The sequence below is a fragment of the Leishmania panamensis genome (genome assembly GCF_000755165.1).
Source record: "Leishmania panamensis strain MHOM/PA/94/PSC-1 chromosome 30 sequence".
NCBI lineage: Eukaryota > Euglenozoa > Kinetoplastea > Trypanosomatida > Trypanosomatidae > Leishmania > Leishmania panamensis.
The window spans coordinates 619,751-644,832 of NC_025877.1; the positions used below are offsets into that span (position 1 = coordinate 619,751).

General features: G+C 58.6%; 7 protein-coding genes across 7 annotated transcripts, besides 1 other annotated feature; all 7 read left to right on the top strand.

The window, feature by feature from the left end:
- Positions 1-691: 691 nt before the first annotated feature.
- Positions 692-4,849, top strand: LPMP_301810 (phosphatidylinositol kinase, putative; the record flags this gene model as incomplete). Its single annotated transcript, XM_010702904.1, has 1 exon — positions 692-4,849. One exon carries the CDS (start codon positions 692-694, stop codon positions 4,847-4,849), a length of 4,158 nt encoding a protein of 1,385 aa, XP_010701206.1.
- Positions 4,850-6,345: 1,496 nt separating this feature from the next.
- LPMP_301820 (hypothetical protein) lies at positions 6,346-8,013 on the top strand (the record flags this gene model as incomplete). The annotated part of the gene is made up of 1 exon (XM_010702905.1): positions 6,346-8,013. One exon carries the CDS (start codon positions 6,346-6,348, stop codon positions 8,011-8,013), a length of 1,668 nt encoding a protein of 555 aa, XP_010701207.1.
- Positions 8,014-9,532: 1,519 nt separating this feature from the next.
- LPMP_301830 (hypothetical protein) lies at positions 9,533-13,462 on the top strand (the record flags this gene model as incomplete). The annotated part of the gene is made up of 1 exon (XM_010702906.1): positions 9,533-13,462. One exon carries the CDS (start codon positions 9,533-9,535, stop codon positions 13,460-13,462), a length of 3,930 nt encoding a protein of 1,309 aa, XP_010701208.1.
- A 112-nt stretch (positions 13,463-13,574) lies between these two features.
- Positions 13,575-13,702: a repeat region.
- A 610-nt stretch (positions 13,703-14,312) lies between these two features.
- On the top strand, positions 14,313-14,669 carry LPMP_301840 (hypothetical protein; the record flags this gene model as incomplete). The annotated part of the gene is made up of 1 exon (XM_010702907.1): positions 14,313-14,669. One exon carries the CDS (start codon positions 14,313-14,315, stop codon positions 14,667-14,669), a length of 357 nt encoding a protein of 118 aa, XP_010701209.1.
- A 677-nt stretch (positions 14,670-15,346) lies between these two features.
- On the top strand, positions 15,347-15,889 carry LPMP_301850 (adenylate kinase, putative; the record flags this gene model as incomplete). The annotated part of the gene is made up of 1 exon (XM_010702908.1): positions 15,347-15,889. One exon carries the CDS (start codon positions 15,347-15,349, stop codon positions 15,887-15,889), a length of 543 nt encoding a protein of 180 aa, XP_010701210.1.
- Positions 15,890-17,329: 1,440 nt separating this feature from the next.
- Positions 17,330-20,326, top strand: LPMP_301860 (hypothetical protein; the record flags this gene model as incomplete). Its single annotated transcript, XM_010702909.1, has 1 exon — positions 17,330-20,326. The coding sequence occupies one exon, from the start codon at positions 17,330-17,332 to the stop codon at positions 20,324-20,326; it is 2,997 nt and encodes a 998-aa protein (XP_010701211.1).
- A 1,711-nt stretch (positions 20,327-22,037) lies between these two features.
- Positions 22,038-23,978, top strand: LPMP_301870 (hypothetical protein; the record flags this gene model as incomplete). The annotated part of the gene is made up of 1 exon (XM_010702910.1): positions 22,038-23,978. One exon carries the CDS (start codon positions 22,038-22,040, stop codon positions 23,976-23,978), a length of 1,941 nt encoding a protein of 646 aa, XP_010701212.1.
- Between the last annotated feature and the right edge of the window lie 1,104 nt (positions 23,979-25,082).

Consider the following 25,082-nt stretch of genomic DNA (forward strand, 5'->3'; position numbering starts at 1 on the left):
ACCTGAAAAAGGGGGTGCACTGGCAGCGCACCCCCTCCTTCATTACCTTCACCCTGTGCCTCCACGCGGTTCTTCACTTTGGCGCCTTTTTTCTCGTTCCTCTTCGTTTTGTTTTGTTTTGTTTCGCGAGGTCGCACACCACCTGCTTTCGTTTTCGGCGCGTGGTCTTGCTCGTCCGTGTGCACGTGTTGGCCAGTTACAAGTGACACGTACCGTCACGGCTTGCCGCGTTTTTTTTTTTAGCCGTTGCTCTACCTACCCACTTACCCACCTACCTTCCTGCCTGTCTCTCCCTCTCTCGTTAGTGTGTGTGTGTGTGTGACTTCTTTGTGTGTCACTGCTTCTTAGCTCGTTTCTCCATCATTCTCATCTTTTCCTTTGCGCTGGCGCTCCTGGAGTCCCTGCTGTTTTCCCTCGTTCTCTGCGTGCCAGCGCCTCGTCCGTCGGATCACCTTCGCGTTTCTTTCTGTGTTGTTAGTTTCTTTTTCGTTTCTCTCGGCACGTCACTCTCGTGAAAGTTACTCTGTCCACCATCTGGCGTGCCTCACGGCGCTACGTCGTGGCACCACACGAGGCACACTATTTACCCTTTGCCTAATAATAGGCGCTCGCACTGTCCTTCTATACACTCGCCAGCAGGCGTTGCGCTCATTCAGCGCTTCTGAAAGAGACACCGTCTGCGTATAACGGGATGGCCGATCTACTAGCAGCCACCGCCGCGGCGGATGTCACCACCACCGGCCGCACCGAAAGCCCTGTCACTGTCTCCCCGCCGACCCCGCCTCCGACAAGCTGCATCGGATCCGTGTGGCTTGGCGTCTACGACCGTGTGAGTCACACTCGCTTCCGCATCCACGTCGAGGATCCGATCTTCATATGCATCCTGAGCAATACAGTTGTTCCGGTTGCCGAGTCTGACGGCTCCCTGCCTTTCGAGATGCTAGAGTTTGTCGAGTATATCGATGCGTACGAGCGCGAGCGACTCCGGCAAGCCTACGCAGCGCGACACGGGGCGAACAGCAGCAGCTTTACAGCCATCAACACCGGCGTGAATGCAGTGAGTAGCAGCGGCACCGCTGGTAGCGGAAGATCTGGAGCGCATGGCGACACGGCCGTCGCAGCGACGGCGGCAGGATCATGTGGAGCGGGGGGAGTAGGATTAGGCTCCAGCGCCGTTCACAGCGGCGTCTCCGGTATTCCCTCCAGCGGAGGCCTCAACAGTGGCGCGCCGGTGCCACGAAAGCTTGAGGAGACGCTGCGTGAGACGCTGAGCGAGAACTCGGACTTCTTTTTCCGTGTATCGAGTGTGGCGTATCACCTTGACCCAAACACACAAGGCGCCTCAGCGTGCACGGCCGCTTCGGCAGGGGCGGCCTCTGGCGTAATCGGCAACGTCGGCGTCGGCACCCGCGTTCCCAGCAGAGGCGAAGGCCGCGCCTCTGTTGCAGCAGGTGGGGTGGCGTCTCTCTTCACAAACACTATCGCCGCGGCCTCGGCGACAGGGCCGCCACCACGACGCAACTACTCCGTGCACAGCGGCTACAGCGCCGCGTTTCATCTGTGCGGCCGGCTCTTCGCGGACGTGTACACGGACCACTGCCGCACATTGGCGCAGAAGATCGCGTGTGGGTTCTCTGCTCTGCACGTCGAGGACTGCGTGAAGTTCCGCAAGGCGGTGTGGTCCGGCTTCCATCTGAAGGCGCTTGAGCCATACCGCTCTGGTGCACGCTCCGAGTCAAACCTCGAACTGCGCTGGGTGAGCGAAAAGATCAGGGATGATCAGCACCTTTTCCCCTCACGCAGTGTGGCTCCGCAGCAGCAGAGCTCGGATGCGTCTCGACTCGTCGACGCCACGCTGTCCTACGTCGCCAACGCGCGCCTTCGTGTGAGGCCCGGTAGCGGCGTTGGGGGTAGCGCCAGCGGGAGCACCGGATCCAGTGGCACTGCAGGTGCATCTGGAGGTGGCGCTGCAGGCAAGGGCAGTGGCGGAGCCGCAGCTCGTGCGGCTGTCGGCAGCGACGCAGAGGAGAACGAACTGAACACGTTCGGCCTCACAAAGATGTTGCACAACCCAAGTTGGCAGAAAGATGACGAGTCGTCTGACTCATGCCCGAGCTGCGGACGCGTCTTTGTCAGCCTCTCGCGCCCCCTCGGCACCCGCGCTCACCACTGCCGCAGCTGCGGTGTTCGCCTGTGTGTGTTCTGCATCACCAAGCGGGCGCACTACTCCTTTGCGAAGCTGGCGAAACCCGGCAGCTCCGACGAGGCCGAGGAGCGCCTCGTCTGCGACACTTGCTATAAAGAATACGAAACCGTCAGCCAGCTGCACTACCTAGGCGCCCTCTTCGCGTTTGCTGGACTGGGGTTCAGCGACTTGGTGCTCTGCCGCACGGTGAATGAGCAGTGGCGCGAGGCCGCAGAGCTGTGCATCAGCGAGTATCGGCTGCTTCTGCACAACTGTGATGCTGACCTGCACTCTGTCAAGACACCGGTCGGCATTCTGCTCCAGAACAGCCTCTTTCTCCTGCTGGGCGACGGGCCGACGTCGTCTATTCCGGTAGTGCACCACCCCGAGGCGGCCTTGCTGCTGCTGAAGTTCATCGCGACGGAGAATCTGTGGGTGCCGGATGCCTCCTACTACTTCATTTGGCGACTGAGCAGCTCAGTGCTGAATCGCGCAGATACGGTTCTGACGACTCTGCCTAGTCTGTCGTCATCAGTTGCGCCAGTCGTGGAGTCAAAGCACCGCTCATTTCAGTTACCGGTGGTGCCCAATTTCAGCCACTGGCACCTCTTCTGCACCGCCTTCTGCTCTAAGATTGGCGCGAGCTACTTTTTTGTAAAGTGTGCGGAGCTATTGTGTGCTGCACCGGCGAAGGTGTACGACGCCTACGTGGCCAGCGCTCTCGAGCGCATGACGCGCGTGTACCTGAGCACGACGCCGCTGTGGAAGCGGTTGGCAGAGGCGAATCGGGCTACTGTCGCTGCCTTCACTGCCCGGACGTCGTCACCGCCGACGACGACACCGCTTCCCCTGCCAACGCTGTCCGACGTGACGGAGGGGCAGGTGGTCACAGTGTGGCTGCTGGACATGCTGCACAAGGACGCACTGGTACCCACGCAGCGTCGCCGCTTTCAGCAGGTGCTCGAGCGTGTCATTCCAGTCGTGGCAAACTCGAGCCTTTCCCTGGTGTTCATCATGCTCCTGTCGTTGCAGTCCACTTACTCGTACTACGGATACGATGAGGACCTGTTCGGCCTGTGGCGGACGCGCATTGTCGCGGAGGTAGGACGCAAGGACCCGGCGGCGCGCGACCGCGTCCTGGCGACGCTCGATTTCTTTAACGAGCTCGACCGCTTCTGCGCGCAGTCGTCGGTTGTGAACCAGACGTCGGTGGTGGGCTGGATCGTTGCGTACTGCAGACGCGGCGCACCAAAGGTATCCACATCGGCTACCGGCGCCAAGGGGGAGGCGGTGATGCCGTCGGCACGGCGAATCTATCAACAATCCCACATTGATCTTCCACATCCGATCCTGAACCCATTCAAGCCGTACATCATGCTCAAGTCGATTCGCCTCTCTGGCATCAAGGTGGCACCGAACGCGGCGAGCAAGCCCACGTGGCTGGCCTTCAGCACCTGGTCAGCCGCCGAACACCTTGCGCACGATGCCATGAAGCCAGTCAACAACTTTGGTGCCCGCACTGCACTGACAGGGGTGTCACACGCGGAGAAAAGCGCCGAGGGGCGGGCGAAAGACACCGAGGGAGGACCCAAGCCGTGCACTGCGCACATTACGTCTGCAACTGTCACGAGCTCGGTGACCACAGTTCGCGGCGTTTCGCCAGCATCACTCTATGACTCTTTGCCGCAGGAATGCATGTTCCTCTACAAGCGCGAGAACGTGGAGCGCGATCAGCTCATGTGTATCTCGTCCCGTCTGCTGCAGATGCTCCTATCGAGCGAGATAGGGAATGCGGAGATGCTAGACTACAGTGTGCTGCCGCTCTCGTGCGACTCGGGGCTTATTGAAAAGGCGGAGGGGCGCGAGCTGTCAAACCTGGACAACATGGACATCACCAGCTATGTGCTGTACCGCGGCACTCAGGGCTGCATCAACTTCCTGGCCTCCGCAAAGCTGTTTCTTCTCTTGAACTACATCTTCAGTATCGGCGACCGGCACAAGGGCAACGTGTTGATCGGCACGAACGGTGCGCTGCTCCACATCGATTTCCGCTTCATTTTTTCGGAGAAAACATTTGTGGAGAAACTGGCCCGCTCCACGGTGCGCATCGACGATGCCTTCCTGGCTGCCGTGGAGCAGTGTCAGCAGCGGCAGGGCTCGGCGAAGTGCGAGCCCTCTACAGTAGCCACTTCATCACGCCCTCGAGGCTGTGCCTCGCTGCCCGGGGCATCTGGTGGTGGCGGTTGTGTGTTGCCTGCGAACCCGGTCAGGGCACCAGAACCTTCCTCCGCCGAGATTCGTGCAGCTTTCTTCAGCTCCGCCGCGGAGTGGTTCGTGCACGTGCGCCCCTTTGCTGCGGTCTTTTACGAACTCTGGCTCTACGCCGTGCACCGCCACACGGTCCCGTACAACGACGGCGAGATGCTGAATATGCTCAACACGCTCTTTGACCGCCACGCGTCGCAAACCTCGAGCGCGTGCAAATTTAGCACGACCATGACGGAGTCTGTGAATGTGTGTCGTCTCAAGGACGTGACGCACTCCAGCGCCGAGGTGCTGCGCACCTTCGCAGATCAGGTGTCACGGAGAGTGTCGGAAAGCAGCGTGGACGCTGTGAAGATGATGGGGAGCATGTGGAGTAGCTGGTGGTCGCGCGGACGGTGAGTGCTCTCGCGTACGTGTGTCTTTGTCGTTGGAGATGTGTCTTAGTAGCAGGAGAGAATGTGGAAACAGGAAGGCTCGGGGGTGGGGAGGCACCAAGTTTGATACCTCTCAAACGTGAGGAAATACAGAGGGAAGCACTATATCGCTCTACCCCGCGTACACCGCCTCGAGAGTATTGGTTCTGTTCGCTTTCGTGTGCGCCAGCCAGCAAAATCGATTTTTTCTTTGCCCCTCTTCTAGTTTTCCTCGTCACCTTCTGCACAAGTTTGCCGGTGACACGTGCAGCGGGCGAGCTCTGCACCCGCTTCAGCGTGCACCGACAGGGAAAAAAAATCATTTTTTGTGTTTTTTTTTCCTTTGAGGCACACTTCCTCGTTTTCCCCATAAACGCTGCTTCTTTTCCTCTCTTCTCTCTTCTCTCTTCTCCTCTTTTCTTCCCCCCTCCCCCCCTCTCTCTCTCTTCGTCGACAAAGTAGACGCTTCCTAGAGTTTCTCAGACGCGTGCTGCTGAGAATGCGGTATGCTTGTCGTGGTGTGGGGCGTGATCATGTGGGTTACCCCCCCCCCGTCTCTCTCTCTCATGCGTTTTATATGTGTGTGTGTGTGTTGTTCTCGCTCCTTTCTTTTGGTTCCATCTCTGTATCAAATGTGAAGTGCGGACTCTTCATGGGGATCAAACGAACGCCCCCCCCCAAAAAACTGAAGAAGACTGAAAAGGGAAAGCTAGCAGAACAGCGCACGCAAGACTGCGCAGTTCTCACCATGAACCTCTTCTGCCGGTAGAACAGCCTCACTTAGCTGTTGCCTCGTGCTTTTATCGTACACCGCTTGCGGGATGAGGCCCATAAGCTGTTGCAGCGACATCCCTCCCCCTTCCTGTGTGCATGAAGGTGTGTGTGTGTGTGTATGAGGGACCTGTTCGTGAGTTGCTGATGCACCTCAGTACTGAGACAACAGGCCTCTTTCTCTCTCCTCATACGTTCACACCTCACCCTCTCCCGCTGTTTTTTTCTTCCGCTTCGCTTGACTCCACGCTGATCCGCCCGTCAGCGCTCAGCTCAACAGCGGTGCCATTCTTGCTGTTTCCCTCTGTTCGCCGTTCTCCAGCGGAGGAGTTGACTGCAACCGCAGAAGCAGCCACGCACACGACAAGAAACAGCGCCGAGGAAGGAGGATCGCACACCAGCCTACTGAGAAAGTCATTCTGCTGACGCTCTGGTCCTCTCTGCACCCCGTTCATAGACGAACCCTACGCGCGCATATACAGTCTAACTCGCCGTCTTGATCTGCTTGCCTGTTGTGCCAGTGTTTAGATGTTCGGCAGATACACACATAGAAAGTTACCAACAACGTCAACCCGAGATCGTCACCCGTGTTTCTGCTGAGCCCGTCTCTCGATGTGGTCTCTCTGACTTCACCAAGCTCATCGCTGCACTACCACATTTATTTCCCCCCCCCCACCCCCGCCCCTCCTCCCTCGGTGGACATTGACGGCTATGGCTGGCACCATCCCCGTCTCCGCACCGAGTTTTGTCACGGTGACATTGACACCGGCACCGGGCATCCACATTGGAGGTGCTTCCGGAGCGCCAGAGTCGTCTTCCGCAGCAGTGAAGTCCAAGACGCTGCGTGTACCTGTCACCGCTTCGACGACGGTGCGCGAGCTGGCTAAGGGCGCCGTAATGCGCTACCTCCTCTCCCTGCGTCGCACCGCGAAGGAGACCGATGGTGTCCTGCGTCATCTCTGCCGCGCCGGGATCGCTGTCACGGATGTCTACCTTTTGCTCTCCAGTGACGCCTCGCGAACGACTACGCTCGAGGGGGAGGAGGCAGGCAGCAGCGATGGAGGTGGCGCGTTGCCCGTCCACATGGTCGAGCTTCTCTACGATGACTGCGTGGTGCAGGTGGTGCAGGTGATGAAGGAGACAGTCCACATGTGCTTCCATGCGGCGAACGCTGCCGCAGCGAAGAAGAGCACGACCTCGTCGGAGCAGGCGGTTGCAGCTGCAGGAGTGCAGAGCAGCGATGAGGACAGAACCACAACGGTGGATGCCCTGACAGAAGAGAGAGCAGAGAAATCCAACTCCATCAGCATTGTCGCACTACCCGTCGCTGTTGCTGCCAGTGGCGCTACCCGTGACGGCCCAGACATGCTGAATAGAGACGGGGCCATCAAGAACGCAGTGTCTTCTGCCTGTGTATCGGACGCGGTCTCAGATACTGCGCAAGCGAGCAGCAGCACGCCGGTCATCGTCAGGCAGCGCAGCAAGAAGACTGCGCACAGGGTCGACAGTATCGAGGAGGAGAGTCGCTCGGAGGAGGAGGAGGGGGCGAAAGAGAAAGAGGAGTGGCAGAACATTGCGCTGTCGATTGCAACGCTGCGCGAGCGCGAGTCACAGCGCATTCGATGGGGCCCAGACGCTCACAAGCACTTCGCCGCCAACTACGTGTCAAGCCCGGAGAAGATTATGATCGGTCGGTTCAAGTGTGGCCGGCGGCGGCCACCAGCGGTACAGTTGCATCCGACACCAAATTCGTCTTCGACATCGTCTCAGGGCTCCGTCTCGGACATGCGGTCGCCGAGGTCTTTGAGGGACACCAAGAACGCCACCGAGACCTGTAGCGGCAGTCTGTCACCACGACCGGTGGGAGCTCAAGAGACGGACACCGAAGAAGACCAGCACTGGCACCAACGGCATGAGCACCGACACTCACCACAACACCCGTGCAAGCACCACCGCTGCAACGGTGATTTCTCTCCGCGCAACAAGAGCAGCAGCATCAATCCCACACCCGAGGTGCTGATCTCGACCGCCACGACGGAGCCCCAGCGCTCACAGGTGACAGCTACTCCATCAGCTCTCACTGTAAAGAAGATGTATTCAGCGGCTGAAGAGGCGACGGTGGAGGGGCGGTCGCTATCTCTCAATAGCAATCGGCAAGAATTTCTTCTGTACTCTGCCGCTACACCGGTGGGCACTGCTGCGCGCACCGGCACGTCGCCTTTGCTCTCCAGCACTGTTGCAAAGCCTGTTGTAGCGGTTGTCGCTCGCCAGCTCAGCTATGAGGAGGATGGTACTACAGCGCTGAAGCACTGCCCAGCAGTGACCAAGCATTCAGAAGCCACTCCAGTGTGTAGGGTGCAGCGTGAGATTCAGGGATAGAGGCAGTGGTGGGTTAGAGGAGAGCGTTGGTGCTGCACCTCAGTGCTTTTGATTGGCTTTGCTACTTTGAGCTGCGTTCTCCTTAGTGTGTCTCGACTTGCTTAGGCCTGTCCCACGCATGCTGGTGCTCCTCTATTTTCCTTTCTTTCTTCTCCTTTTCCTGCGTGGGTGGGTGGGTGGGTGGGTGGGGGGGGAGGTGGCGTCGGTTGGCCTCCGCACTGGCATGCGACTGGATGGATGCGTGTCTCGATGCGTGCGCGGGGGGTGTTGCCGTCTACTTTTAGTGTAGCGGTCGGGTGCATCCTGCAGCTCCGCTGTCGTTCTCGATGTTTTTACTATGCTATCGACGCCCCCCCCCTCCCCCCATGTGTCAGTGTTGGTGTTGCCGTTGAGCACTTCCTGGAGTAGTGAGAGATGCGGTTGCACATCGACAGCAAGATGACGCAAACCAGTCGGTATCTCTCTTGCATATGTGTGGCTGTATACCTCCCCTCCGCCCTCGAGCGCAGTTTACTTTTTTTTTTGACTAGATTGATGAGCGAGTGAGGGAATGCAAAATGGTATGGGGTGCTGCCGCGCATAGTCCCTCAGTCGTGGTTACTTTACTCTTCTCTCTCTCTTTGCCTCCGTTGCTCGTACAGTAGCCGTGATGGCACAGACATCCGTGAAAGAGGAAGAACAACACGAAGGGACAAGAAAGGCCACGACGGAGGCTTTGGTTCGTCTATTACTCGAACTGTGAGCGAAAGCTGGTCTAGTCGCCGTTGCTGTGCGTGCGCCGCGTCCGTCTCTCTCTCTCTCTCTCGCTCTGCGTCTTCGCGATCTCCTGTCAGGAGCAGCTGCGCCCACGTTATTTCCAAGATGACGGCATGTAGAGGGGCAGCCGTGGTGACTGTCGCCAAACATCGTGCGGCTTCCCTGCGGTTCTCGAATGAAGCGGCGCGGTCCCTTTTCTGTAGCCTGAGAGTCGATGTGCATTATTCGCTGCACTACCAAAACAGAGGCGCTCGACACGTGGAGCTGCAACGCGGCACACGCGATTCCATACAGGAATGGAGGACTGGCCTCGTCAGCGATCTGCGCCTTGGCTTCTTCTGGCGAATTCCCTCGCCTATTATCATCCTTCTTTTTTCCCTTGTAAGTCACCCCCAGACCCCCAATGCACAGTGTTCGTACACGGTAGTGTGGTAAAGTCGATCATAGAAGGTCAGTCAGTGGTGCGCAAGCCTCTGACAGACGCGTCCGTGTTGTGCCCGCGGGTGAGGACAACCCAAATGCAGGCGAGAGGACACACCGACACGTACAGACACACCCCGTAGAGACTCAAGAGGAATAGAAGCTTGAGCCATCGTTGCGGCAACCGCCATTCCCAACCTCCAGCAGCCCCTTCAAGTGGAGAGGTACGGCGCACTCCACTCGCACGCGAGCGATAAAACGAGAAGAACAGCAACCGAAACACGGTGCTGTCAACCACTCCTCTGCTTACTTATCAGACGTACCGTCCCCTAACACCGGCCCCATGACTGTCTCGCATCAGTGCGTCCGCATCTCGCTCTTTCAATGCACACCGCTCTCTGACACCAACGTCTACCAAGCGTATCGTACATCGCAGGCAGACGGGAGGTTTGTGGCCAAGCAGCCTTTGCTTCGCAGCCGCGCGGCCGACTACCGCGGTGATGTGCTGCTCCCCTTGGCGTCCATTGCCTCGTCGCCTCAGCAGTCACTGGACAGCGAGGCAACGAGCGTGACGCTTCACCAGCTTCGTATCGGGCTGGAGGCGCGTTTATCGAACTACTGTGTTCTGCATGTGCCGGCTGCTCGCACACGGTCCTTTGTAGAGGAACACCGGCTCACACCGTCGCACGTGTCCCTGTCGCCGGCTGCTGGCGAGTCGTGCGCCCCAAAGGACGTGCCACTGCTCTCGCGCGCCAACGAGGGGCAGAACGGAAACACTTGCGAAGGGCCGCCGTCGTGCCTCTCCGACAGGGTGCAGTTCCTCTGCTGTGCTAGCTGCTCTTCTTCCGTGGTCGCAGAAGCGGCGGCGGTTTCACGCAAAGTCTCCACTGTTCGAAGCGCCCCACCTGGACTGCCTCCAGTTGCATCTGACGGAACCCCTAACGCACCCTGGATTCGCATTAACCAGCTGCAACGCATGGGGATTCGTAGCAGTGATGCGACTCTGCAGACGCCATTGCCACCGGTATCCATTCTGCCTCCAGCGAGTCATGCACCCATGCGGACCGTGGAAGAGTGGATGCTGCAGCAGCACGATTCAATGGATGTATTTCTCACGTCTGCCGAGGCCGAGTCGGCTGGTGCCGTAGATGCAGAGAGTGACAGCACAGGAGGTGCAGTGGAGGGAGGGGCGTGTTACGCAGCCTTTTTCAGTCTAACGATGCTTCCTGCAGCTGAACGGGCAAAGAACCTCATGCTGAGTCTTGCTCAATCCCCGGAGCCAGCAGCCACAACGTCAGCGCCGCAGTCTCTGGCTGTCTTTACAGTGCGAGCACACCACCACACTCTTCGCATGGGCTTACCACCACCGACGTCGGCCGGCAAGGATGACGCATCCAAGACACCACTGAACCCACCGACCCTGCACGAGGTCATCATCGACCGTTTGCGCTTGCAGCGCGGTGTTCACGTCAAGCGCCTCCTTGATCCTATGTCAGGGGCGGCAGTGCTCCCTTGCGAGAGTGCAGCAACGCTGCTAGCTGCACAGATTGTGGGACTCGAGGCTGAATGTAGCGCTCCGCCGACTGCGCACAGTAAGCAGGAGGATGAAGTCACGCAGCGACTAGCCCCTCGATCGCTGTTGGAGGCGCCGCAACAGGCGTCTTCTGCATCCACCAGGCGCAGAGCCAGTGGGCCACGAGCAGAGACTGCATCCGACCTCTTCAACCATCTTGTCGGCCTTCGCGCACACTACCATGCTGATCATTACTACTACGATGGCGCCGATGCCTCTGGCTGGGCAGAGAAGCGTACGCTTATCTCGATGAGCGAGCTTCCCAGCGAGTCAGAACTACGGCTAACCTTCCCGGCGAGTTTAGGCTCCAGTCAGACGCCGTTATACTCCTCTACGCGACTGTCGACTGCTTCATCCGGTGCTGCTTCGTCTTTGGTGTTGTCTTCGACAGAGAACAGCAGCTCTCTCCCCATACCGCTCCTCCAGGAGGATGCCCTACGCGCTGTGATACCAGGGCCATCTGATAGTGTAGGGTTCACGGGCAATTCAGCAAGAATGGAACCTCACACAAGCACGGAAACGAGTGTTGATGTCCAAGAGCAATATGGAAGCCGAGCTGGGAAGGTTCCTAGTGACCAGAGCGGCTCTCCAACTTTTCTCCCCCTCCTCAATGTGGAGGCAGAGACGGCGCCGCTGTCGCCTGTGGAGGAAAAACTCGAGGGGATGCGCGACTCCTTGTGCGACATGAACGATGTGTTTATCTACGAGGACGAGGAGACGGTCATGGGTGTTGATTTCGCAGGCAACGGGGGCACTGGCGATGGAAGCAGCGGCAGTCAGCGGCGAGAGCGACGCAGTTCTCTGGTGTGGAGCACACCGGTCGCCCGCGGTTCCGGCGCGGTTAGAATGCCCGGTGACAAAGGTTTCGGCGCAACGCCTTTAATGTACCGGACGAGCACACGGCTTTCCCGCTCACCTTCGACATCACCGGTAGCTGTGTCTAGCGAAGCAGCGACGACTACGAGGAACGAGCGACCCACGCAGCGGTTGGTTTTTGCGGTTTCCCTTTCCTCCACCGCAGCGCATTCTCAGTCGCTAGACCGTAGCACATCTCTTGAGGTTGACAAGGTGACTGCACTTGGAAGCGGTGATGACGGGGACGTGACGAGCGCCGGCGAGGTGACAGGCGGTATGGGGCCGTGCGAATTATCGAGGAAGAGCAGCGACAGCGATGACGACGAGGCAGTGGCGTTGGATGCCCCCTCGGGCGAGGCGCACAGCAGAGATGTGGCAGAGCAAGGCACGAACGAGGCTACCGATAAATCGCTCATGTCTGATATGAGTGTCTCCCCTGCGCCTTCAGCCTCTGTTCTCCCCTCGGTGATGTCAAGCACTGATAGCGGAATCCCCTCCGCCCCGCCCAGCAGCAGCATGAACAGCAGCAGTCGTGCGCGAAGTGACTCCCCGTCGACGCTCTCTGATGAGGCAACACCGTCTGTGCGTCAAGACGGTGCAGTAAACTCAAGCAGAGAAGTGCAAGTGGCACTACCGGCTCTCCTACAGAGTGCGTTGTCACCCGATCTGCCTTCGCTGGCAAGGTCTTTGCCGTCTCCTCACTCGCATAGGTCGAGCTATGCGGCTGCGCTAGTGCAGCTGGACGAGAAGACGACACCTATCGCGCCTTGCTCCACACCGCTGGCATCACGCAGCGGTACCTCGGAGCACGAACTCCGCAGCCACATCCGCGGTCTGAACCCTCTCGCCACCCAGACCAGCAGTGAGCATTCAAGCCAAGGAGCGTCGCTGGCTGCGGTGCAGCGATCGCTCGATCGATGGAATGACAAAAGTGCCGATAGAGCAGCGGCGCTTTACGGCGATGATGGCAGTTCTACCGAGCGGAAGCGATCGCGCACGCGGGAGGTGATTGCACTGCATTCTTGCGATTCCCGTCCGTTGGCGGTGGCGAGGGTCGAGGGCGCGCAAGTTACCACGCTGTGCTCCTCCTCTATTTCTTCAGACGGCAGCGACGACGCCAGCATCATCGACAGCTTCGTCTCAACGCCGTCAACTATCGTCGCTACCCGACCCGCGCGCACACGTTCCCCAATCATCTTATCGCCAGAGGAGCTGAGCCGCATGGTGCTCAACGTGGCCACCGCCGACGCGACCCAGACAAGATCATCTTCTATGGGGCCCCCCTTGCGACACACTGCAGAGCTCCATCTCGATGATGCCTCCGATGCTTCTGAGCACACGCCTGGCCATTACGGCTATGGCGGCTACATTGCGTCGTACGCGCTGCCCAACAGCGACGCCTGCGATGACCTTGAGCGCAACGACGGATGGGGCTACATCTCTCAGCACCCCTCCACTCGTCACTCTCACGACGGGAGCCCGACACAGCACTCTGAAAACATCGTGTTGCGCCACGCGTCGCAGTCATCTTATCGGCAAAGTGCCTCTCCAACTGCCGTTGCGGCGTCGACAGAAGAAGCGGTGACGATGACGACTCCTGCGCACCACCTGAAGCACACACAGCACCGTCCCTCGTTGTCGCTCTCTACATCAGACCAGGAGATGTGGATGCGGTTCGGCGACGAGGGCAGCGGTGGTGCAGCGAGTGACGCAGACTGCCACATGCTGGTGACACAGCAGGAGATTCCTCTCTACACCAGACACAGCAGTTCTTCTCCGGAGAGTGATATGTGCGGCAGCACAAGCAGCGGCAACGGTAGCGTAAGCGACGCCATCCACACGTAAGTGTGGCCATGGTGACCTCCGCATTTTTGGGGGAGTGACTAAAAGTTGTCGTGGGCGAAACAGACGCTGGCGCTTCATTTTGTTTTCTTTACTTTCCATTTCCTCGTCCCGGTGACAGCGAGGTACACCTCAGCGGGTGGTATCTCGGGCACCAGCGTCCCCGCTCCGTGTGGGGAGGCCGAGTAGCCCCTCTATCCCTGCCACTGCCTCACCACCTGTGGTGGTGCCAGGGTCGGGTGCTGGGGTGGTGGTGTGACCTCCTGTTGTATGGCAGAGAGAGTGGGCACGGTGCGGAAGGTGAAATATTTCGTTTTCCAGGTTGGGAGGAGCACTACTGTTGAGCTACCATGCGCTGACGAAACGAATTGGTTTAAGAGCGGACATCGTATACCGCCACCTACGCAGCGCGTGTGGGGTTGTGTGTGCAGCTTAGCCAAGTAGTGAGAAAAGCGGACTGTGACTGGGCGTGGAAAGATATCGAGTGACTCGCGTAGACCACCCGTGGCACCAGTGCGAGGAGGCGCGCAAGGGCGCATTGCAGATGCACTCGTCTGCCGCGGGAGAACCGATAGGTTCGCCGTCGACGTCGTAAGGCTGCTGTACTCTCTCTCTCTTTATTGCTCTCTCTTCCTCGCCTCCGTTTGTTTCCACGAGTGCTTACCTTTTAATGCTAGCGCCGATTTGCCGCTGCCATCACCCGTCTATCTTCTCTCGTACTCTCTTGTGGTGTGCGGCTATCAGCCAGCTGCACCGTCTTTGAACAGGCACCGGGAGATTGGTATAGGGGTCGATATATAGGGAGGGAGACCGTGCATCCACAGCAGGCAGTGGAGGACAACAGCGCTCTAGAATGAAAAAGTATATTGGCCGACAGCTGCGGCCATCGCAGCTTGCCGCGGAGCTGCTGCCACCTGACCAAATGTGGTGCACTGTGTGTCACCAAGCCGTCGAGCGACAGCGCTTCCGCGAGCACGCCGCCATGCTTGGCCATCGACTTGGTCGGAAGAAGATGAAGAAGCTCAAGTGTGTGTCGCTTAACATGTGGGAGAGGCACCGCGGTGCTGCTCTAGACCATGAAAGTGCACATGAAGGCAACATCGAGCACGAATTTGAGCACTATCAAGCCGATCAGCGTCGCCGCGAGCAGATGCTAGTGGAGACGGCGTGGGGTCCGTCGCGCCCACCGTCACGCTGGGATTTGTTTTAGTGCGCCTTGGCGTTCCTGCACGTGGCCACCCGGTAGACCACATCAGGGAGCAGGCGTGCGGCAGAGTCGTTTTTCGCCGTCATCCGGCTGTGGATGTGTCGCTCTTTGGTGGAGAGCGGTGCCGATCGATCAAATGGGCGCACAGGATTTGCTGGAGCGGGCATTCCTGTGCGCTGCCGAGTGGCGTGTGCGTGTACATTTTGTTCTCAGCTGTTCCAGCTGCTTTTAGTCTCGTGTCCTCTCCCTTGTCACTGTATTAAGCCTTATTCGTCAACCTCGCTTCTTTTTCCCCTTTCAGTCCATGGAAGGCGGTGATAGCTGGGATACCGGCTTGTGTGTGTATCTTTTCTCCCTGTGTACTGCAGCTCGGTGTTGGAGCTGGGGGATCAATATGTGACATGTTCTGTGTGGTGCACCTACGTCTTTCTCATTTTCATTGGCCCTCATTCGCTTCCCTGACCCCCCCTTCCCATACCGCCTTCCTTCCCTCGACCTCGCTACACTTGTGTGCTTCCATATGACCTCCACAGTGACCGCTCGTCGTGGAGTCTCCACGAAAATACTTCGGCAAGCAGACGCGCACAAGTCACTCATTGCGTAGCTGAGCTGTTCAGATCCTTTTTTTTGTCTTATGTGTTGTTAGTCACCAAATTGCCAACACTGTCCTAGCCAGGGCCATGGAACAGCCAAAAGGCATAAACATCCTCATCACCGGCACCCCCGGTACGGGGAAGACTTCCATGGCGGAGATGCTTGCCGCGGAGCTGGGCGGCTTTCAGCATGTGGAAGTGGGCAAACTCATCCAACAAAACCACTTCTACACCGAGTACGACAAGGAACTCGACACGCACATCATTCAGGAGAAGGACGAGGATCGTCTCCTCGATTTTATGGAGCCCATCATGGTGAGGGAAGGCAATCACGTCGTCGATTATCACTCCAGCGAGCTGTTCCCCGAGCGCTGGTTCCACATCGTGGTGGTGCTACACACATCCACAGAGGTTCTATTTGAGCGCTTGACCAAGCGGAAGTACAGTGAGGCGAAGCGGACGGAGAACATGGAGGCGGAGATTCAATGCATCTGTGAGGAAGAAGCGCGCGACTCCTACCGGGATGAAATTATTCTGGTGCGTGAGAACGACACGCTGGAGCAGATGGCCGCCACGGTGGATGAGATTTGTGAGCGGGTAGAGGTGCTAAGGGTCGAGCGCGGCCTGTAAGGTGAAACGCTAGCGGATCGTGAGCACCGCATGTGTAACCCTAGCAAAGACGTTTTCAATATCTCGGCCCTTCTTCTCTTTTCGTGCTGCGGTGCCATCTCTCCCCAGCGACGAAAGAACACAGGCCCCCACTCTCGTAGCGCTCTACATTTCATCTGAGATGCCGCCTCTCTCTCTCCCCTCTCCTATGAGGGGTGTGAGCACGCACTGCGCAAAGACTGGATTTGTGCTTCAGCTGCTGCTTTGCATCTCCTTTTTTTTGTTTCTCTTCGCTGTGTGTGTGTGTGTGTGTGCGTGCGTGTGTGTAGGTGGGTGGGTGAGTCTGTGCACTTCGGCTGAAGCGATGGACGCCCAGGGTTGCGCGAGAGGCGCGAAGCAGGGCTCATCCTGATGTGTAGCGTAACGCTTAAGGAGAAAAAGGCTTCAATGAAACAATGACACGGAAAAAGAGGCCGTTATCCCCATAGGGGGGGTCCCAGAAAAAAGCTCTGGCGTGTGCGTCGTACATGTGCACATCCTGTACGGTGGCACCGCTCTAGCTGCCTCGCTTGGGACTCTGTGCACGCTCAGAACGAACAAGTAATGCCGCACCCAGACACACTGATGCGCAGATGTCTCTACCATTCGAGCGCGCGGCGCTGTGCTTGTACATGGACCCCCCACCCCCTCTTCTTCCACGCTTAGTGCAACAGCGGAGAAAGCTCTCGGGCGTCCTCAGCATATTCGTTTCTCAGCCAACAGACATGCATTTCAGTGGATAACTCTCTGCCGCTATGTCTTTGTCTCAACCGCTTTACGCGCAGTACTGCGACTACGTTCTAATACGTACCAAGGGCGTCCTCCTCTCTGCCCTCTCCCCTCTGCGTTCCCATTGCCGCCCTGCTACGCTGATACTTCTCTGCTCCCCCCCTTGGCTTTCTGTTTCCCGCTCCCCTTGAGGGGTGTCTTCCTGGTATGTTAGCCTCTGTAGCACCAACCCAGTGGGAGACATTAGCGCTATCAAGGAACCGTCTTGGTGGTGGTGGTGGGGAGAATATGGATTACACGCTCCCACAAGCTACCAAGAACACATAACACACACACACATTCTTTGTGTTTACCGCTGGACGCCCTCAAGGCGACTCGTCCGCATCTCCTCCCTTCGTTGAAACCGCATCCCTTTTTTCCCGTTGTTTCCCCCCTTTCTCGTGGTGGCTGCTGCTGCTCCGATCGAGCGCGGCTGCATTACCCTATAGAGGATACGCACCTTCATAGAAGCACCCTGACGTCCACACGTGTACGCCTTTCACCCGTACAAGACTGTAAACCCCACACCCTTGATAGACTGAAGCGCGTCCGCTTCGCCCCCTGCTGAGTATCGTGCTTCCTTTCGGTCTGAGCGTGTCCACGCATTCGTTTTTTTTTTTTACCATTCTTCTTATACTACTTTCGCTAGTGGCCATGCCACACGCCAACCAGAAGCTGCTGCCCATCGGCTGCAAGATGAACGATGCGGCCTACCCCTTTCGTGGGGAGCACCGTTTGGCCGACTGCATCAACCACGGGCATACTGGCGTCACAAAGAGAACCCCGACGTCCATTGCGATGCGCATTAGCGGATCCAATTTGGTAATCGAGCAGGTGAAGACGCCAAAGGGGGTGGAGTTAGAGTGCGAGCTGGGCATTGACGGCGGCATCCCACGACCGGTGTCGCTCCATCAAGCGTCTGCCTTTATGGTGCCCAGCGATGGTCACTACTATAACCTCGTGGCTGCTGTGAAGGTCAGTGGCAATCCGACGAAGCACTACTGCCGACTCACCTTCAATGGAAGTGAGGGCGCGAGTGTGCTGCGTGTGCGGGCACCGGAGAACTGCAGCCCAGATGCGGTGTACATTGTTGCGGACGGCCTTCGGCTGTGGCCAACGGCGGGGTGGTTCTGCATTCCCATCCAGGCGAAGGAGTGCGCTCTGGTTGCAAATCTCCCGGTTGAGAGTGCACCGTCTCCTCCCTTTTCCTACATCGCTGCTGCTCCACCATTTCTACCAGCAACCAGTGACAAACTTACTGAGAAGGCGCCGGAAATGGCCATAGCGGGACCATTGGTCGCAGTGGACGTGCCGGAATTGGAGACGCGTATTAATCCACCTCTCATCCCTAACGTGGGGGCGTTCAGCCTTGCTGAATCCTGCGCCGCATCGATGCCGAGTTTTGTCGCAACCGCGCTGGGCTTCAGCCTGCAACTGACCGGGGAAGACAGCAGTTCCGCATTTGGTGTCGGTGTCGCCACACTGCCGCTGAGTCACCGCCGAGCTCAGACAGTGCAGATCGTCGTCACCAACGCAGAGGGGCGGGTGGTGCTGCGGCAGCGATCGCATGTGCCGGCACTGGAGCCTGCAGCCGTCTGTCTGTATCTAACTGATGATGCCACGGGTGGACTTGCCGTATGCACGAATCCGGGTAGCAAACTCACAGTCGGTGGCGTGCCGCAGGCGGATCCTTCGGTCGCGGCTACCCTGCCGCGCGTTGTGGCCGAACAGGTGGCTGTGGAGCAGCCAAACGCAGACGGCTCCGTCTCGAAGGCCGTGCTGCACGTGGCACCGAAGTTTGAGCCGGCCCCCCTCCCTGTAGTGGCGTTGCAGCACCCGCAAGTGCAGGCACAGGCCCAGCCAGAGAGCTGGGTGAAGGAGCTGTGTGAGGTGCTTCAAACCTCGAACCCCGAGGAGCAGCGACGCCTCGTGCAGAACATTCACCCCTCGTCGATTTCTGGCATGTCAATAGTAAATTTTATGCGTGATCAGCTCACCCGCCAACCACCTGTCATCTCCTTCACCGTCTCTCGTAACGGCTTGGAGGCGGTGCAGTGCTCCGGCTGTTCGGTTACTGCTGCTGTCGGCAACGATCCTGTGCGTCAGATTCCGGCCTTCGGCTCGGTGGCGTTGACGCCCGGCAAGTCGGCTGTACTGACAGCTACCAATATGTTGACGCACCGCGCCGCATCGGCGTGCCAAGTGCAGATGGGGATGTGGGGCGCTGCGAGCTCTACCAGCGTGACGGACTCGGCAGGGTCACCTATGCAGGCTGGCGCCTCGGCCGACGCCAAGGCGGATACCTCCCTGGTGAGCCGTCTTGTGGACTGCCTGCTGCACCACAAGGTGAGCGCACCGCTGGTCGCCGACGAGCTTGAGAGCATGTCGACGACATCGCTTTCTGCACAGGGACGCCACATGCTTACACTCCTCACAAGCTGCCTACGCAGCGCTGCCGCGGCGCAGGCCGCCAGCACTAAAGCCGCAGCAGCGGCCCAGGAATCCCCGGAGGAGCTCTTCTTCACCTGTGGACCGGGCTACCTGGACAACATCTACACAGCTCAACCGCAGTACCAACTGTTTGGTACTGTAGACTACCAGGCACCACAGGTCCTGCAGCAGCGCGGCCGTATACCTGCGCAAGGCATCCTCGAGGGTGAGCACAGATCCTTCTTCATCCGTATCACAGCACGCGACCCAACAACAGGGGACATTAAGGCGGAGAGGACGATCACGGTGCTCGGTGTTCGGCCCGCAGCGGAGTCGACCTCTGCTGCTGTGGAAGCACCACCGCCCACCGAACGCAGCGACGCCACTGCACCGACAGCTACAAAGGTACCACCCGAGTCGTTCGCTGAGGAGCCGTTGCGCGGAGTAGGCGCAGCAGCTGCGGCGGCACCCGTTTCGATGCCGGAACAGCAGCTGGTCCCCGGCGACGTGGCAGCGGCGATTCCATACATGGACATCTCACTCCAGGCAGTGGGCAACGATGTCCAGGCGCGCATCCTGTGTCATCCGCATCTCCGCATTGTGTGCGACGTGGACGGCGTCGGCGGTAACACGGGCCTGTCTGACTTTGTGGCCAAGATGCTGGCCACCCGTTTCCACCAGGTCAACCTGAGCCTCATAGATGTGCGTGGCAATGTGGTGTTCCAGCAGAAGCTCGGTGTTCCAGCCATGGTATCGCCTCGGTGGGGGCTGGCGCTGCAGCAGAACGGCCTCTCCGTAGACCCAGAGATGGGCAGTCTGGTGACTGCATCGATCGACAGAGCGCTGGAGCGGACGCTGCAGGGCAACTTTGTCTCCTTTGACGCGAGTGTGCCGCGCTTCGTGCATCTGCGCAAGTACCACGACACTATTCATGGCATCTGCGCCGGTGAAGTATCACTGCGCCTGCCTGGCTTGACGCTGCCGCCAGAGCTGGAGGAGGTGACGAACATTATGCGGCGTCGTGCTGACGGCCAAGTCAGCGATCCACAGGCAAAAGCGGAGCTGCAGCAGCTGCGTGCTCGCTGCACCGCGTCGGCCGTTGTGGCACTGATCACCGCCATCCTCGATGGCTGGCCTACGCGAGGTGGTGCGACTCCGCCCACATCGGGTCGCGATAGCCCATCGAGTCGTGTATTCTTCCGTTTAACCGGGACGGATTGAACTCATAGAAGGCAAGAAGAGAGCTGCCGGGGCGGTCAGAGGAAAGGACAAGAGAGGCCCAATGCTGCGACGGCGGATGGAGTGCGGTGTGTGTGTGTGTGTGAGCGTGAGCGTGAGTGTGGGCAGCCACTGCGCCCGTGCGTTGGATGTCCACCTCTTTGCCTTCGTGTCTTTTTTGTCGGTTTCCTGTTTTTTCTCCCCCCCTCTGCTTTTCATACTTTGGCGTGTCTCTCTGGGACACCTGTCGGAGCGACGCCTAGAGAGAGGGAGAGAGGGCGGAGAGACGAGTCCCGTATGTGCGTGTTGGAGGCGTGGCTCTCTCTGTCTCTCTCCTTCTCTAGAGGGCCAAGAGGAGTTTGTGTTCCTGGTCGATTTCGTGTCTTTCGCTCTGTTCTTCCTCCCTTTCATCTCTTCTCCCACCCCCTCCGCCTTCGCCTTCACCCCCCCCTCTCCCCCCCTCCTCCCCCTTCTTTATTCGGCACAAGGCGCCCTCCATGAGACTGTCGGTGCGGTCTGTTCGACGCGGCGTCTCTCTTGCTGCTCCCCCCTACCGATCAAGGAAAGACGTGTACCTCTCCTGTCATGCGTAATGGACTGAGGCGAAAGGTGCGGAGCGAACCAAAAAGGAAACGAGAAAGGTGAGACGATCGTCGTGAAGACGCAGCGCACTACCTACTTAACGTCTCCGTTGGAAGTATGGTCCGTGTTGGAGATTGGTGAAGGCCACAAGATGGTTTGGAAGTGACTGGAGTATGGAGGAGGCAGAAGCGGTATGGCACTCATGCACCGACGTCTTCATGAACACACGAGGCACGCATAACTCCGGACGCTCACAAGCTTGTGAGCATATGGGATGCTATCTGTTTATCTGAGGATGCTCCTCATCTTGCCTCTCTGGTCTTGTTCCCCTTCCTTTTGGTTGCTTGCCTGTAACGCCAGAGCACGCCCAAGCAGCGCTGCTGGCAGCCTCGCCTTTTCCTGCTTACTCGTTCATCCTTCCCGCACGGCGCTGTGGTCTTACTTTTACTCAGTGTTTGGTCCTCCTCTGGCTTCCTTGGTGCTACCCACACCCCTTCGACTCTATCGCGGTCTTTCTGACTGAGCTGAGCGAGTGTGCACGACCATCATGCGTGGGCTGCAGGGAGATCACGTTGATATCGCCCATGAGCAGGTGTTCGGGTACAGGCCGGCGCGCAGCAGCACTGCTACAGATCTTGCTCCTGCGTCGCAGCGTCCACAGCCGCCGCCAACGACTCCGCCGCTGCGCGCACGCCCACCACACCGTTTGGTGCGTGATAGTGCACGATCAATCGTGCCACGCCAGCCAGAAGAGCGGAAACGCATGTTTGCTGGCGCGCTTAGACAACGTCAGGTTCCTGGCAAGCGCATGTCTCTTTCCAGCAGGGGACCTGGCACAGAGTGCACTGCTGCCACCGTGTGGCAACAGTATTACGGCGTAGCTGATCCGGGCCCAGGACCGCAGGCACCACTCGACTATGAGGGATACATCTCCCCCATCCCCGCCACCAGCAACAGCGTCTCTTCAGTCGCCAAGACGGTGTCAACTTTTGCACAGGCGAAGGTCAGTGAGCCGCCGCAGTCTACCTCATCCCTGGTCATCACCTCTGCATTACACACCAATCCGTACTACTACCGCTTTCAAACGGCATCGCCTTCTGCGGAGGAGCAGACTGACTCAGATGCAGCGCCGATGCCGCCGCTAGGGCCTGGTTGTAATGCCGTCGAATCATCATCCCTGAACGCCAGGGCATACTGGCAACCGCAAGCGACAAACTCCCCATCGCTGCGCACCGGGCCCAGTGCTGGCACTGCAGCGGCCTCCACGGTGACTACAACAGCGACGGTCTACAGAAGCGGCAGTGCAACTGTTTTTGAGCGTCTTGCCGGCGAGTCGAGCATCGGAATCTCGATGATTGGTAAGCGCGTGCGTCAGTGGGCCGAGGGCGCGGGGCTGATGTTGCACCCCTCCAACTCTGTGTGGCACGCGCTACTGACGTACTCGATGGCTCCCCTTAAGTACGAGCGGCTGTGGCGGCGAACATGTGCCAAGGGACGCTACAGGTTGTCATTACTCACACGCCCCAAGGTCTGTAACGGCACTAGTTCTGCCGCCGCTTTGCGAGAGCACGACGTTGCGGAGGAGCGCTCGCACGCAGATCCGCATCAAAAAGCCACTAATCCTGGGCAGAGAGGCCGAGCGAGGCGGCACTCCATCCCATCGACTACACCTGGGGGTCTGAGCGCCTACCGTGTTCAGCAGGAGTACATGAGGTGGTGTCAATGGCAGTTGTGGCACTTTTTTGAGCAGGGCAGAAGTTACCTGACAAGTGTGTGGCGCGTGTCACCCCTCCTTTGGCGCCAGCGACGCCACGCCGCTCGCTGTTGTGGCGGCAAAGAGTCCACAACGACCTCTCCTGCATCGTCAGTGTCACTCATCTTCGATGGGCGCTACACGGTGCCGAGCGTGGCAAGTATCGACGCCGCTCAAGAGGAGCACAGGACACTGGAAAAGCGCGTGAAGGTCTTGCTGCGTCTTCTGCGGCGAGAAAACGGCTCCTCTGCGCCGGCGAGCACGACGCGCTCTTGCAGCCGCGACAACGGTAGCAACGGAGCAGCAACAGCCGCCCACGGAGCGGATGACATTGCCGCCTCTGACCCGGATGGGGAAGGGGAGGAGGACTGGGAAGAGGAAAACGTGTATCGCTCTGCGAACCAGAGACGCCACCGCAGTGAGGCTGTGGCGGTCACGCAGCCCTTCCTTGACGTACACATCGACGAGGCCACGGCCCTCATGCATCTGAGCCTGTACATCAACGGAGACGCCAACGGTAACGGTGCGGAGTTCGTCGGCAGCAGCGTCGCCGGGTGCATAGACAACCACCGCTGGGTGATCCTGAAGGGCCTGTGGGCGCGGCAGGTGCTCGTTTTCTGTTTCTATCGAGGGGAGGGACTGCCGTCGACGACTAAAAAGCAAGTTGACGGACACCTCAAGAGGCAAGGCGGGTATGATGAGCAGACGGAGCAAGATGTGAGCCGTTGCAGCCACATCGTCGAAGGGCTGGTCGTCAAAGGTGTGGCATTCACCAAGATGCACCCGGGGCACACCTTAGCAACCGCTCAGGACACCTTTGCGTGCACTCGCTGCGGACACAAGCGTCGTTGTCATAATGTAGCGTACACCTCCAAGCAGACAGGTCGGATTGTCTGCGGCGTTTACTACTGCGTTGTGTGCCTCACTCGCACGCACCATGTCTGTATTCCACCCATGAAGGACCTGCAGACTGTTCTACTCGGGGGGAGCGAGGCGGGCGCGGTGGAGGGTAGTAGGGTCCACCAACTGCGGGGCCTATCTTCCGTTCGATCTAGCGCCTCATTCTCGCGGTCGACGAACACAACTGGGTCAGGTCTGCTTCCATCGGCCTACGCGCATTGGTGCAGCGGGAGCGGATCGCATGCCGCAGACGCGCCGCAGTTTGCGGTGGAGGACGCAGCCACTGCGATGCGCGAGTGGACCCGTGCAGCGGCTGCAGCCCCGCGTCCTGCGTGGCTCTTGGGGAGTAAGTTGAACAGCGATGAGCTCTTTGGTCGGACGCGCGGATTAGACTGCCCACCTCCGCGACCTCGCGTGTAGGAGGAGGAGGGGAGGTGACCGCACAGATTTGGATCTCGGCGTACCTTTCTTTCTTAGAGATTGCCATTGTCTCATGTGCCATGACATGTTCTCCCCTTGTCCTCACCCCTAAGTGGCACGACACACTTGCAGCTTCACTGTACATACTCAGGCGTTTGTGTGTGTGTCTGAGGGTGTGTGTGTCGGCTCATGTTGACACTTCGTTGCGCGTTACTTCTTCTCACCACTGCGGGGACACCTCTGCGCTACTTGAATCCGCTCAGTCGAAGCCCATTCGCAAGACCCGCGAACGGAGCGTCGGCACGTAGAGCTCTGCAAGGCCCCTAAAAAGACAGCAGCAGAAGTATCGGCGGTTCCCTAGAAACATTGCCGGCTACTTTCATTCTGGGGCTTCATCTTCGGGAGTCGCAGGACAACCAGAAACGGTTTACCCCTCTCTCTCTGGCGAAAGCATCAGCTGCTGTGGTTTCCTGCTATCCCATTCTCTCTTCTCTGTGCATGGTGGCGAGCGACCGCACTACATTGCAACGACGTTCTCCAACATGTTGTCATTGCCTCAACGACAGTGTCCTCAGCGAAACTCTCTTTTTTTCCCGCTCTCCGCATTTAATGACCAAGAGAAAGCACGAGAGAGGCGAGCACTAAAAGAGGGAAATATAATGATGGGGATGCCGACGGCTCTCCCCTTTCCCTCCTTTCCTTGATTTCCTCGTGACCCGCCATTTCACCTCCCTCCTGCTCATTCCTTAACGCGTGCGGGCGCGCGCACACACACACATCTTCACACGTACCTTGATGCACTCTCGGAGCGTCTCTTCTTCTCCCCTTTTCTCCCCCCATTTTGTTAGCTGCCGGAGAGGACGCGCATATTGCAATCGTTCTTTTTCCCCTTCATTTATGCTTCTTTTCTGATGACGTTTTCTCGTGTTGCGTGTTCTGCCCCCCCCCCCCCCCCCCGCTGCACATCTCTACACTCCTTCACCCTTCGTTCTCCTGTACGAATGCCCATCGAACAACACCACTGCAGTAAGAAGGAGGGCCGATAAAAGAAAGAAAAAACAAGAAAAACAAGGCAACGGGTGAAGGCCGCGTATCGACTCGCAG